Here is a 15,832-nt window from a genome sequence, read left to right as displayed (position 1 = left end):
ATAACAAGATATTTCCAAGAAAGACCAAATGTAGCAGATATTATTAGAGACTTGAATGTGTCCAGTACTGGCGACGAGGAGGAAGGAGAAATGGACAGAGAAGAGGCAGATGAACTGGAACCAGGGTTCAGCTTTGAAGGATTCGGCCTATGTGATGGTAAAGGGTCTTCCCCAGTAAGGCCCATGTCACCTATCCACCCTGTACAGAAATTTGCATGCCCTTCACACACACACACACACACACACACACACACACACACACACACACACACACACACACACACACACACACACACACACACACACACACACACACACACACACACACACACACACACACACACACACCTAGTCACCATCCCCCATCCACTCTGTACAGAACTTCACATCCCCTACAAGAACATCCTCACCTAACCCCTGCATTTGATTTTCTTTTTTGGTCAGTTTTTCAATAAATTGTGTACTCATATGTACTTTTTTTATTTTCACCTGTTATTATCACCCAGTTTCACCCTAATTACAATGTAATGTAACCTAAAAATATTCTTCAGGTAATTTTTTTAGGTATTTCTTGTGTTTGAGTTTTTTTTTTTTTAGAAAGGTTAAGTAGGTAACCAAGCCGTCCCTTCAGAACACTTTTAATTTTTCACATACAATTAACTTCATACTTCGACGTTTCACATTTCACGCGATTTTGGTGGAACTTCTGTCAAAGTATGAGGAAAGACTGTACAGGTATAATTATGAGGGAGCTAGCAAAGGTCCTCCCTATACGGTGTCCAGTGGAGAGAATAAGAGGGTGACTGTTGGTTTGGCGTGTCAGGTGGGCCACTTCTGCAACTCATTGTGATTGGCTGGCGTGTGTTGTAGGGGTCTGCCCACGTGCCAGTTGGGTCCTTTGTTTGAGCCACATGATACACATTTCCACCAAATAGTGCATAGTACCATCAGTTGCTTCCCATTTCTGAACTGGATATTGTTTTAATAGAACCAGGCCCAAAGCACCGGATAATGCAATAGGCTGGAAGCTGTGACAACAGGTAATTGAGGGAGTACAGTACTGTAATTTATTCTTACAACTCAGCAGTCACGATGGTAAGAAGACAATTATATACCCGGTAGGAGTAAAAAGGGCAGGAAATGCATATATTGTACACTGTACTGCCCCATTTATGACCCTTAGTTCATTGTAGCTGATGAATGTTCAGTAAGCTCAAAGGCTCTCAGTAAATCCGAAATCCACTATATCGAGGTTCAATATAGCGAGGGTCTACTGTACTGTACTGTATATGTTTCTTGAAGTAAAGGAGGTTTTGTGTTAGTACCTTTTTGTTTAAGTATAAGAGGAATTGTTGATAAGTTATGCTGTTCCTAGTTTGATTCTTTGTTGGTACCATCACAGGTTCCAATCCCAGACTTGGCAGGACGTAAGGAGATCTTTGACTACTACCTTGGTAAAGTGCGTGTTGGGGATGATGTTGACAAGACAGTTCTTTCACGTGGCACAACAGGCTTCACAGGTATGTATTGTTATTTTATGGCCTCTGCAGTACTCTGTACAGTAACACAGTACAGTAGTGCTTGTTCCATTCCAAGGATGTTTCAATATACAGGTAAGCCCTTAATTCACGCGAGGGTTACGTTCCCAGACCCTTCGCGTATGTGGTAAATTCGCGTATACATTCTGCCCTTGTGTGCACATAATTACGCATGTCTACTAAGTATATTACATCTGAATAATAATTTTTATGCACTACATACACCTTATAAACTAGCATAAAGTATGAAAAACAACAAAAATCTAAGAAATTTAACACTGAAACCTGACAAACTCAGGCGTAGGTGGAGACACTTCAGCAGTCTGGTGCACAAACCCTCACTGCCTCCCATATGCTACATTCTGCCTTCTTTATTGTCCAAACAGTTGACTGATTCACCCCAAACATATGGTTCCGAGCCAGTTCACAGGCGTAGGTGGAGACACTTTAGCACAGTCTGGTGCACTAGTCCTCACTGCCTCCCGTATGCTACGTTCTGCCTTCTTTATTGTAAGAACAGTTGACTCACCCCAAACACACGGTCCAGAGACAATTCACCATGAAGTCAGTTTACCATCAAAACATGGACGATTCCCTGTCATTCTATAAATATACTTATTATTGATTAATTAATACTTTAATAACCATTTTTCAGGGGGATTTTATAACTCATATAAGTAAAAAACTAGTGTACTGTACTTGCTAAATAAACTGGTATGTAAATAAATGACGGGGAATCGTCCTGATGGAGAATTGTCGCCGACATTCCTCCCTTAAGTTTGTCCAACACTTTAACTTTCTCTGTCAGCAACATCACTTTACTAGTCCATTTTGGTGTGTTACCACATGCATCACTAGCACTACGCTTAGGCCCCATGTTGACAGACAAGGCAAGCAATCACTGGAAGGCAGAAAAATAAGCCACAAATAACGATTCGCGAGTCCTGCATGGTTCGACCATCGGATTCAAACTGACTATGTGGTGTGTGGTAGACCGACCTCCCACACACACACACACACACACACACACTAGTGCAGTGGTAACGCTCTCGCTTGCCAACTGGCGGACGGGAGTTGGCGCCTCGCTCAGGTTGCGAAAAGTTTCACTGACGAAGTGGGTGGTTATTGTCCCCCTTGAGCAAGGGGACGGGTGTGTGCGTGTGTGAAGGTCACAGCTTTGCCCTTAAATCGGACTATATGAGTTCTCAGCTCCCTTCCGGGAGGGTAAAAGCTGACGATCACGACCATCAAGTGATCCTGACCATCCCGGTGAATTACACACACACACACACACACACACACAGGGATTCAACCGAGGCGGACGTGTGACATCGGAGCTCCGTACCGAACCAACACGGCCAGTGGCATTACCTAAATTAGTATCTTTGTATGAGTCAAGCTCTGTACAAAGGTTAGACTAAATGATTTTTCATTATGAAAAGGAAAAAAATAATAAGTTTAAACAAGACTTGTTCATACAGGAAAAAGAACCAAGACCAAAGAATACGCTGAGTCATCTGAGGTTTGTTTAGACTACAACAACACGGGGATTGTAAGTACATACTCTGCACTTCTAGTATTGCAAAATGGATACATACTTTAGTAAAGCAAATTTGGAAAAGAAAAGGGATAAAGGTAAAAAGCAAAATGATGATTTCTACCAAGAACTGGTTGAAGTGGAGACTCACAGTAGACTGCTTGAACGTGTAAAGAAACTAGAAATGGCTTCCAAAAATGAAATTGATGAAATAAAGAAGCAGATGCACTTGCAAAAGGAAGAAATAGAAAAACTAGGAAGGGAGGCCAATAAGAAAGACACAACCATCAGTGAACTAACAGTGGAATTGAGTACACTTAGGAAGAAAATGAGTGAAATGGCAAGTACAGTAGTCAATCACGAGAGTGTTATGGACGAGTTCAAAAATGACACAGAGACAATTAGGCAAGTAAGCAGTCTTATTGACCAGAGCAGTGATATTGAGGAGAAGATAACACAGGTGAATGAAGCTGTGCAAAGCTACAAAAATGATGTGGAAACCACGTATGCTGAAATAGTGAAAGTAAAGAAAGACTTAGAAACAAGGGTGGAGGAAAAAAGCATTAAAAAGGAAGTGAAAAGAATAATCCAAAACAATCCGAAGTTAGTCAGAGATTCAGTAGATATAAACAAATCTATAGTAATCACTGGTATAGAAGAGGAAGAAGTAAAAAACAAGATCACAAGAGACAAAAAGGAGTTGGCAAATGTAATGAGCTTACTGAAAGAAGTATCAGGGGAAATCTGTAGTAAAGACATAGAGGAACACAAAAGGTTAGGGAAATATGAGAAAAGCAAGACAAGACCTCTAAAGGTGACTTTCCAGAGTGTAAACACTGTGGAAGAGATACTAAAAAATGCAAAGAATCTTATGGAAAAAGAAGAGTTCAAAAATGTATGGATAAAAAGATGCCTAACACAAGAGGAACTGGAATTACTGAAAGAGAAAAGGGAGGAAGCAAAAACAAAAAATGAGGGAAGATCTGAAGAGGAGAAGAAGAATTTTTTTTACAGAGTAATAGGATTACAGGTACGAAAGTGGTACACAAACAGGATGGAATAAAAAGGAGGAAGGTAGTAGAACCATGCCATGACAAGTATATAAACAAGATGATAAAGTTGATGTACTCAAATGTGGATGGAATGGTATCTAAATTACTAGAGATGAATGATTATGTCAGAGAAAATGAACCAGAAATAATATGCCTAACTGAAACAAAATTAACATCAAGGATATCCAATGACATACTAAACTTAGAGGAATACAATATATGGAGAAGAGACAGAAATTTAAAAAAGGAGGAGGAATTATAATATTAAATAAGAAAAATCTAAAAGTCTATGAAATAAAACTAGATATACCATCACAAGTAGAACTGATTGCAGTAGAGATCAACACATCTGAAGGTAAAGTAATTGTAGCCAATTTGTACATGCCACCCAGATCAAACACATGGGAAAGAGATGAATATGAGGACCTGGCAGAGAGTACAATTCAGAGTTTAAGATCATTACTATATAAAATGGAAGAGAAATGAGAAAGAATTATACTAACTGGGGATTTCAATACAAATATAAATTGGAATACTCTAGATATAATTAGCCAAGAAAGCTGTTGGGACCAAACGCTCCTGGATCTTGTACAAGAGTTCTTCCTAACGCAACATGTGAGGGAAACCACCAGAAAAAGAGGACTTGATGTACCTTCAGTGCTAGATCTAATATTTACTAGGCAAGAAAATGATATTGACAGTTTAATATATCACCCTCCACTCGGCAAAAGCGATCATGCAGTACTAAATTATAACTTCAGGATAGCATATGACATAGTAAACAGCAATGACAGTTACAAAAAGAGCCTAAACTATAAAAAGGGAAATTATCAAGACCTAAAGAAGTATTTCTTAGAAGTTGATTGGGAAAATGAGCTTAGAGGACAAGATTTAAATGCTGTATATAAAAAATTCTGTGAATTTTATGAAATAGGAGTCCAGAAGTACATCCCACAGCACAAAGAAGCAGATAAGAAAATACAGAAATGGTTCAATACAGAATGTAAAAAATCAAAAGAAAGAAGAGATTTGTTGTGGAATAGATACAGAAGACAATAGTGAAAGGGTGTACAATAATTACAAACAGGCAAGAAACAATTATACAAGAATAAGGAGGGAAGCCCAAAAACAGTTTGAGGAGGATATAATAAATAAAAGTAGTGATCAACCAAAGCTGTTTTACAGCTATATCAGAAGCAAAACCAAAGTAAATGATATAATACAATCATTTACGGACGAGGGAATCACTTATACACAAGAGAAAGATATTTGTGAAGCACTAATTAAGAATTTCCAATTAGTTTTTACAGAAGAAAAAATTTTTGAGAGGGACTATGTGGAACATGCATGTCCACACATACTACCAGATATACAAATAGCAGAAAAAGTAATACAGGAGGAGTTAAGTAGATTAGACAGAGGAAAAGCAAATGGTCCTGATGAAATTTCATGTTGGGTACTATGAGAATGTGCAAAGGAGTTAAGTAAACCATTATTTTTAATTTTCAAGAAATGCTGTGAAGAGTATGTACGAGGGAGCTAGGGCTACGGTGCGAGTGGATGGTGAGCTGAGTGAGTTCTTTGATCTCAATGTGGGACTGAAACAGGGGTGTGTAATGTCTCCTTGGCTGTTTAATATATATATGGATGGGGTCGTAAAGGAGGTACAAGGTAGGGCAGTGGATGTGGGGATGGCCTTAATGAATGAGGGTGAGATTTGGAAGCTTCCGGTGTTGCTGTTTGCTGATGATACAGTATTGTTGAGTGAAGATGAATGGGAGTTGCAAGGTTTGGTGAATGAATTTGGGACAGTGTGTAGGAGGAGGAAGCTGAAAGTTAATGTAAACAAAAGTAAAGTTATGGTGTTTGAGAGGAATGAAGTCACAGAGTGTGCAGTGAGGTTGGATGGTGAGGATATGGAGAATGTGAGTGCATTCAAGTACTTGGGTAGTGTGATGAGTAAGGATGGAACTTTGGGGGATGAAGTACGTGAAAGGGTACAGCAGGGAAGGAAGGTTGTTGGCACACTGAAAGCAGTGATGAGAAATAGGGAGGTGAGTATGGAAGTTAAGAAGTCACTGCATGATGGTATTGTGATCCCTACCCTGACGTACGGAAGCGAGGCGTGGACCTTGCAAGAGGGGAACAAGTCAAGAGTGAGAGCAGTGGAAATGAGTTACTTGAGAGGAGCATGTGGAGTGACATGGAGGGACAGGTTGACGAATGAAGAAGTGAAGGAACGTTGTGGGGTAGATGTGGATGTGGTTGAAAAGATTAGGAGAAATACACTGAGGTGGTTTGGACATGTGGAGAGGATGGAGAATGAAAGACTGAATAAGAGGGTGTATGTAGGTGAGGTGGAGGGAGGGAGAGGGAGGGGTAGACCGAGGATGAGGTGGAGGGATGGAGTTGAGAGGTATATGAGGGAGGGGGGGGTGAGTTGGGGGGAGGGGAGTCAAATGGTGGGTGACAGAGTGACTTGGAGGCGTTTTGTCTGCGGCCACCCTTTGCGGGATTAGGGCGTCGGGCTATAGATAGATAGATAGATAGAAGAAATCCTTGAGTCATGGTAAACTACCTGATATTTGGAAAAAAGCAAATATTGTCCCCTTATTCAAGAAAGGAAATAGACAAAGTCCACTCAACTACCGACAAGTATCACTGACCAGTGTTGTAAGCAAGGTATTAGAAAAGCCTATAAGAAAAGCTTGGGTAAATCATCTAGAAAAACACAGTATGATAACAGAAAGACAATTTGGTTTCAGAAAAGTAAGATCATGTGTTACCAATCTGTTGAGCTACTATGACAGAGTAACAAACACAATACAGGAAAGGGAAGGATGGGTGGACAGTATCTATTTAGATTTCAAGAAAGCTTTTGACACAGTACCACACCAAAGACTTTTATGGAAACTGTACCATCAAGGAGGAATTCGAGGCAAACTATTTTGTTGGATGCAAGACTTTCTCATAAAAAGAGAAATGAGAACAGTACTAAGAGGAAACTACTCATCATGGAAAGAAGTGACTAGTGGAGTACCACAGAGTTCAGTGCTGGCACCAATCATGTTTTTAGTGTATATAAATGATATAAACAGTAACACTGGAAATGAGAGCTATCTGAATATGTTTGCAGATGATGCAAAAATACAAAGGAGAATTACTAGCACAGACTATTGTAGGGAGCTACAAGATGAATTAAATAAACTTCATGAATGGAGTAGTACATGGCAAATGGAATTCAATGTGGACAAGTGTCATGTAATCAAGTTTGATAAAAGTGGAAAAAGACCTGATTGGGATTATAAGTTAGGAAATAAAACCCTATACACATCAGAAAGAGAGAAAGACCTAGGTGTGATTATCAATAACAGACTATCTCCGGCTGACCACATCAGCGAGAAGGTACGGAACATGTATACACTGCTTGCAAATATGAGAATAGCATTCACATACATAAATGAAGACCTGCTAAGAAGGATAATAACATCATTCATTAGAGAAACCCTGGAATATGCACCAGTAGTCTGGAGTCCTCATCTCAAGAAGCATATAGACAAGATTGAAAAAGTTCAAAGGGCCGCAACAAGATGGATACCAAGCTTAAGGGACCTAAGCTACAAAGAAAGACTAAATAAACTGAATCTACCAACACAACAGGAGAGAAGGAAAAGAGGTGACATGATAATGCTATATAAGTGCATATCAGGAAAGGAGAAAATAGACATAAATGATTACTTAACATATGGAGAAGCATCAGCAAGAGGACACTGAAAAAAAACTGCATAAGAAGAGAGGTGATAAAGACGTAAGGAAATTCAGTTTCCCAAACAGAGCAATTGATGAATGGAATGCACTACCGAATGAAATAGTGTGTGCCAAAACAATTCACAAATTTAAGGATATGTCCGATAAATATGGTTTAAGACACGGGACAGTACGAGCTTGATTCATTCCTGTAAAGATACAATTAGGTAAGAACAATTAGGTAAGAAACACACACACACACACACACACACACACACACACACACACACACACATACATACATATATGTATGCACACGGGCAGCAGGTAGGGATTTTTTATATTTTATTTATTTCTCTTGTATATTAAAATTATTTATTTGAATACTATAATTGATAAGTTTTAATTATTGTATGAAAAATTCGTGGATAACCGAAATTGCGTGAAAAAAGTTCGTGTGAATTATGGGCATACCTGTATCACTTTTTTTCTTTTTATACATATATATATATATATATATATATATATACACACACACACACAGCAGGGACTGTACATTAGGGGGAAAAAATAGTACATCAGCTTCTGTAGGTAGCAGTGAACCTTCACAAAATAGGTCTGATTTTTTAACTTTCACGAAGGTAAAAATTTTTCTTGCATGTTTCAAGAGCTTGAATGTAAACACTTGAAAGCGTATGTTTCACTCTCATGTGACTTATGGTTAGTGCAATATCAACTATGAAAAAAAATTCCACCAAATTAAATTTTTGTTTTATATATTTGAAGAGCTTGATTGTACACGCCAGAAAATGTATATTTCACTCTCATACGTCTAATGGTTACTGCACAATCGACCATAAGAAATTAAAAAAAAGTCACTCCTCACTTAGAGCCAGAATGGGATGTCCTTGAGAAATAATGGGGAATAGGGAGGTGGAGGGAGTGTGTGGGGACATGAGGAGGGAGGGAAAGGGAGGAAATATGTCTACCACACACACCCAATATGGTGTAAAGAGGGTATAGGGGGTAGTTTGGGTGGGAGTGGACACAGAAGGCAGGATCCAATGGGGCAAAGGGAGGTGAAGAGATGGCCTGGGGAGGGGAGGGTCTCAACACCCGTGGAGGGGGCTGGATCACGCCTCCCACCACCTGATCTCTCAGTTCCCATTGGCCCGATCCCACATACGTCTTAAAAGAGGCGGTGCTACCTGCCACCAGTTTTTGGTAGCCTCTGTACCATCGACAGCCATAGGACCTTATGCAACACTTTCCATAACTGTCGTTCAACAGCTATAGGTCTTTGGGGGTTAAAAAAGACTTGAAAATGGCAGTGACAAGAAGTTATTTTATTCTTGGGCCCCTGAGGGGCCTGGGGGAGTTTGCGGTGGTTTGGCCTCCATGCTTTCCTCCTCCTCTGCTTTGACAGCCTTAGGGGGGTTGACCCACACTCCCACAGCAAAGACTCCACCTTGGACTAAAAGGCATACAAGCTTTCACCAACACATCAGACTACAGCTATTCACACAACATAATACCCAACATCTGGAAGCATCACTATCCCCAAACCCAACAAAGACCCTACGTCACCTTCTTCACACCACCTTATCACACTCCTCTGCACCCCCGCCAAAGTCACTGAATGACTGATATTACAGTTAGTTACACCTCACATCCCCCTAGTCCCATCACAACATAGTTTTAGGCCACTACACTCCACAAACACTCTTCTTACAGACCTTGCACAGAGAATTTTTGATGGCATCAATTCAGCTAGGCCACCACACAGAACACTCCTAGTCACACTGGACATTAGCAAAGCTTTTGATGCCATCCCCTGCCACAACCTCACAAACAAAATATTCAACGCAAACATGCACAATAACACAAAAAGATGGCTGGTAAACTATATAGCAGGCAGATGTGCACATGTAACATTTGCCTGTCAGTCATCGAAGATCAGAAACTTTACAAATGGCGTCCCCCAAGGATCTGTTTTTCCCCTACTCTCTTTAACCTATATATGCACGACATACCCACACCCCACACACCACAGATATGCTTAGCTTCCTATGCAGACAACGTAAGACTTACAGGTACACACCAAAGCGCAAAGACTGCCGCACAGATCCTCCAACCTTACCTCAACATATTACACGAATGGTTCACCACAAACAGGCTCAAAATAACCCCAGCCAAATCTACAGTAACTCTTCTCACATACTGGACAGCAGAACACAGTCACATTCCACACCTCACCATAAACAACACTCCCCTACCACACACCCACACATGCAAAATCCTTGATGTAATATACAATACATCAGTGACATTTAAATAACACATTACAAACATCAAAAATAAATTAACACCAAGACTCAGTGCCCTGAGGCCACTTCACCATACAGCATTCGGACACAACAAAGAAACCACCACCACAGTATACAAACAATATTTACATTCAGTGATGAATTATGCAAGCCCTGCTTGGGCTTCTAACCTCACTAAAACACACTACAACACTCTACAGACCAGCAGAACAAAACTCTAAGAACAGTCACAGGCTGCACAGGTACTACACTCACAGACCACCTACACCAAGAAACCATAGTCCTCAAATCAAAGATCATCTAGATATTAGAGGCACCCAAATTCTCGCTGCAGCCTCCACAAACCCACACCATCCTCTGCACTACATGGCAGCACATCCATACACACCAAGGAACATCAAAACAACACCCAGCACAATATATCATACACAGATACTGTCATCTCTCCCCCCCTTGCCCGCCTCAAACCAGCTTCCAGAAACACATCCATACTCAAATGATTCGCTGCTCCATTCAGTCACTTAAGGACAGCACACAGCTGCATGCACGGCCTCCTGACATCCACCCTTCTGAATCCTATCTCCTTCATGAGGACAGGGTCCACCTGGCCAGGCTGAGATGTGGGCATCATCCAGCCCTCTTGAGCTCTCAGAAGAGGCTGGATGACTCCATCACTGATGCCTGTCAAGGTTACAGCACAGCAACCCATACCATTAAGCACATTATTTAAGACTGCATTGCACACAATCACCTGTGCCAACAACACAACATACTCTTCATGAGAGCTCTGTGGGAAAGCCCAGTCTCAGCCGTGGCCTTCCTTAGGGACTCGGGGCTGTTTAGCCAGACTGCCTAGGGAACAACTACTGCTGCTACTACACTGATATTGTCAATTTGCGCCGTTGTTCCCAAGAAGGTTAAGTAAATGTTTTTTATTGTGTAGTCTACCAATGAAAGGCAGTTTATAGGATAACTACCTGTATATGTGGCTGTTTTGATCAGAACCAGAGCCATCCCCAGTCAAGCCTTATGAGACATTTATCTTTGACAGTGCATTGGGACTTTCATGACATTCATTTTTGACAACACATGGGGACTTTTCTGTGTGTTTTTGTAAGGTGGGGGGGATTGCATCTTGTGTCGCAAAATACAGTAAACTCTCAATTATCCATTGTCGCAAATATCTGGTTCAACACAATATCGGGCACTTTTTGCTCAACTCTGTGCTGAAACAGGAAGCAATCGGCAGTTCTGTGCATTTTTCGGCAGCAAAGCGTATCATTTGGCTTACATGCATGACCCATTTGGTGCACGAGAAAACACAACGACACACTGGGCAATCACAGTGCGTTGCATGAGTGGTCCATCCAACCCGCCAAGCGTACCATTGCCCTCTCATTTCTCTGCCGTGGATGCCATATAGCGAGGTCGTACAGGCAAACCCTGATTTACGATACCCCTAGATGTGATACCGTGGAATATTGATTGGGGTAGAAATACTGTACCACCCTATCCTGTGTATTCTAGGCCTGCCCCCAGTTTTTTTTTTTTTTTTTTTTTTTTTTTTTTTTTACTGATTTTGATGATATTTTAGATTAAAATTTTGTTTAGGTTGATTATTTTATAAACTGTTTTTAGAGTTAGATTAATGTGTTTTAGTCATTGGTGGAGTGAACATCGTCATTTGGGGTATGGATTCTCACTCATTAGATGAGGTGCAAAACAATGTGGACAACAAGGTGACTCAACAAAGAATATTTCATTTTTGACCGTTGAACATCTAACCTATAGTGGAACACATAATAATAATTTTAAATAGATATTATTAATTATGAAAGTCTTAACCCTTAGCCGCTGGGGGGTTCCCGGCAGCGGCGATTTCCGAGATTTTGGGAAAAATACCCCTACTTCAAACCCTCATATCTGACAAACTATAATAGCTAGAGATTCAAATAAAAGTTCATAAGACTCACCAACTCTTCCTCTTTCCAAAGATGGTATCCCGAGGTCTCTAGGTGGTCCCGTCGATGAGTAAGGATGAGTTGAAGGTGAGTGGTTTTTCATGTTTTGGCGCCCTGCTCCGAGCGCGTGCCACTGGCTGTGGCCTTGGCCCAGCCGGCTAGCGTTGGCATCACTGGCTGGAGTGGTGATTGTAACACTGCCCATGCGTCCTTGGAAGGAATGTGGAAGATTCCACTCGTTTTTTCCACTCCTCCTTACTGATCGCCGTGAAAATGAGTCATCACCCGGTTCATGTGGCTCACCCGAGGATTTACCTCCCTCTCCATAATGCCTTTATGCCCTGTAGGTGTGTGGGAAAGGCAATATCTCGTCGTTTTTCTGTACTCACTTCTTCCATAAGGAATATTTCTCCTTTACCTCGTTTTTCTGTACTCATTTCTTCTGTAAATAATCATATTTCTCCTTTACTAAGACACTTAGAACTGCACTGTACATCATGATTACGGGTAATTGCACTTTGACAAGTAAATGTTGTTGCTTTTTCACGCATTATCGTAGAGTATGAGGTAATTATTTGTATTGTAAATCATACTGCTTCGTACTATTCAGGGTTATAGTGAAAATCATATAAATGTTTCACACAACTAACATTATTTGTACATGGGGGAGGCGGTGGCTCAATCGGTAGAGAGTTGGCCTGCAGTCCTAACGGACCCGGGTTCAAATCCCGCTGGTGCAGGGAACAGTTTAAGGATTTGAATGTCATAAAATCAGACTTTACTGTTCTACCAGAAGACCCGCCGACATGTCGTAAAAATACCCCCGCTAATACCAATACACCAGTCCTGTATGAGACAGCCCTAGCATGTATTCAGTATGGAAGGTGGGTGTTAGCGCCGAAGTGGTGACATGCAGAGGTGTGCGGTACGTAGGAGGACTACTGGGCCTTGAAAGCAGGCTGTGAAGCCTATGCCCAGAGTCGGTCACATAAAAAAAAAATAAAAAAAAAAAAAAAACATCACAGATACATTGATTCTCATATTTGGCACAATCTCCCTGAGTATTGAGTGAAATAATTTAGGTATAGCCAAGCAAGTATTTTTCTTTGTGGCCTGCTCACAAATGGTTTTCGTTCAGGTAACACGTAGGCAAACGCAAAGTATTTCCAATAATTTTCAAACCAATATCCAATACACTGTATCAGTTTCTGTATTGCACTTACTATAAATCACTTATTTGCACTTGTTGAACTTATTATAAATGACTTACATCTTAGCACTTACTATACTTCACTCATACTATCACACTTTTCATTCATTTATGAAAATACAAAATACACAAACTTGTGCATTGCTGTACATTATTTACACTTCCCCACATACCTGCTCAGTACTCACACTCGCAGTGATACTCTGAGAAGCATTTGGGGCATAGGGGGACCTTGCATTCTGCACATTGGTATGAGGTCTCTTTTCGTGCTGGGGGACAGCGTTTGGTTGTGCGGCAGACGTGGCACTGCCTGTATGCCAGACTGCCTGCTGCTGTTCTCCTGATCTCCACAATCTTGTGCCAACGGAAATACTCAGCACAGCTGAGCCTGTCAGCTGGAGCCGCTGTCCCCCACCTAGCACCTGTCACCTGAGCAGTTGAATATTGCTCTAGGAGTTTGTGTGCTAGCTCTCTCTCAAACTCTCGTAAAGAGAGAGGTTTCCTTACAAGCTCCTTGAACAGTGTGAAACTGTTCAGGACGGCGATATGAAGAAGGTGTAAGAACGCCTTTTTGTACCACCTGCAGGACTTACGTAGGCAATCGACCTCACCAATTTGCATGTCCAATTTTAGCAACCAGCCGCATGTTGATATTGTAATCGTTGACTGCATCTGGCTTTACCACGGGTTTCCTGGTCCTGTAGTCTGTTTTACCAGTTTCCTTCAGCACACCCTTATGAACTGTAGACAACGTGTTAACCCATCTTTTGTCATGCCAGAGAAGGGCTAACATGTTCTCACATTTCTTTGTCAGAAGGGCCCCTTTCTCATTATTTGCCGGAAATACAGGGAAATTCTTTCTGTTGGCCCTAACAGTTCCACAGGACCCAGTACCATGGTCAAGCAAATACTTTGTCAACGCCGGGGTTGTGTAATAATTATCGGTGTACAGAATGTGGTGCCTGTTGTAATACCTTTCCACCAGCACTTTCACTACTGATGCAGAAAATCCATGAGGATCTTCGCTAGGTATATCAATGCCTGTCGCCGAGTAAACTGTTACATCCAGCACATATCCAGTTTTACAGTCACAAAGCACAAAGAATTTCAGGCCAAATCTGTGACGCTTTGATGGCGTATACTAAATAAATTCAAGCTTCCTCCTGAATAACACCAGCGATTCGTCAATAACCACTTTCTGGAACGGACGGAAAACCCTGGAGAATGACTTTTTCAGCATTGTCAGGATTGGTCTTATTTTCCATAACCTGTCGTTCGGTGCAGGCCCGTAATTTTGATTGAAATGTAGGAACCTCAGGATTGCCAGGTACCTATCACGGGCCATGTACTTTCCGAAGACAGGTGTGCCAACGAGTTCATCCACCGACCAATAGTCGTGAAGCACATGTTTTTTTTTACATGCGCCATCAGCATGGTCAGGGCGAGCCACACAGACATCTCCTCCACCTCTACAGGTATCCATTCATGCATGTGCGTGCTCTCGCTAGCAGGTATGTCCAGCCAACGCACGCACATGGCCTGGTGGAAATTAATTTCATCAACCAGGTACTGCATAATTGCAGTTGTGAAAATTGCCTTGAATAGACAACTAATAGTCCAAGGCCTGAGGGGAAGTCCATCCTCCTGCACACCTGCACCCTCCTCATCAAATGCCGGCACAGACAGCTCAAAGTCAGCACCATCCTCGCACTCAAATGTATCTACTCTACCCTCACGTGGTAGAGCAGGCTGTCTGGCAGTTGCACTGTCTTTTCCAATCACTCATGCATGACCGCGTGCACGGCCACAGGCAGGGGGGAGGGGAGGAGAGGGAGAGGTGAGGGAGGTGGGGGAGTAAGCGGGTGATGACTCACCTGACGCGGAACTTTCCTTAGAAGTCACTTGGCGCTGCGTATCGCCACGTGGCTCCCTTCTAGGCAATACTACTCCTGAAGGGCCTGGTTGAGGTGATTCTGCCCTTGAAGTGGTAGGCTGAGGTGTGGGGGAGCGGTGGAGGAAGATACATCGGCGAGCAGGCGGGAAGAGTGTGGGGGAAATGGCTCTGCGGCGTTTTTTCCGCAGATGTCCGTCAGGTCCACGGCCACTTTCTAGATCTCCTGGGTCATCTACCACCTCCTCATCACCAAAATCATCGCTCTTGTAGGCTGTCTTTTCCTCCTGTAGAAGTCGGAGAGCCCTCTCTGGCGTCGAAGAGCGAGTAGGGGATGGAGGGTGAGAGAGCTCGCTCTCCACGTGGTGGCTCTCTCTATTCTCAGACAACGTACTTTCACTAAATATCCTAGAGGACACAGTTTCGTCTAGGGCACATCCTATGGCACTATCACTAAGCCCTTTCCCTGGCACAAAGGGCGTGACTTTGGCGGGGGTCGATGAGGCGATCGGCCCTTCACGCGGTGGAATGGAATCAGACGATGTCAAGGAAGATGACATGGCTCCTCT

The 15,832-nt window shown here is 42.1% G+C and overlaps 1 protein-coding gene across 1 annotated transcript in view; it reads left to right on the top strand.

Moving 5' to 3' along the window:
• YME1L (ATP-dependent zinc metalloprotease YME1L) overlaps positions 1–15,832 on the top strand; it is a 757,090-nt gene that overhangs the window by 443,477 nt on the left and 297,781 nt on the right. Inside the window, exon 10 of the mRNA XM_080280511.1 lies at positions 1,403–1,520. Within this exon, the coding sequence (XP_080136637.1) occupies positions 1,403–1,520 (118 nt within the window). The remainder of the gene's footprint in view (positions 1–1,402; positions 1,521–15,832) is intronic.

Source organism: Coenobita brevimanus, chromosome 85 (genome assembly GCF_032717465.1).
Source record: "Coenobita brevimanus isolate Jiangsu-jjx chromosome 85, ASM3271746v2, whole genome shotgun sequence".
NCBI classification, from domain to species: domain Eukaryota; kingdom Metazoa; phylum Arthropoda; class Malacostraca; order Decapoda; family Coenobitidae; genus Coenobita; species Coenobita brevimanus.
This window is presented reverse-complemented; position numbering and strand designations above follow the sequence as displayed.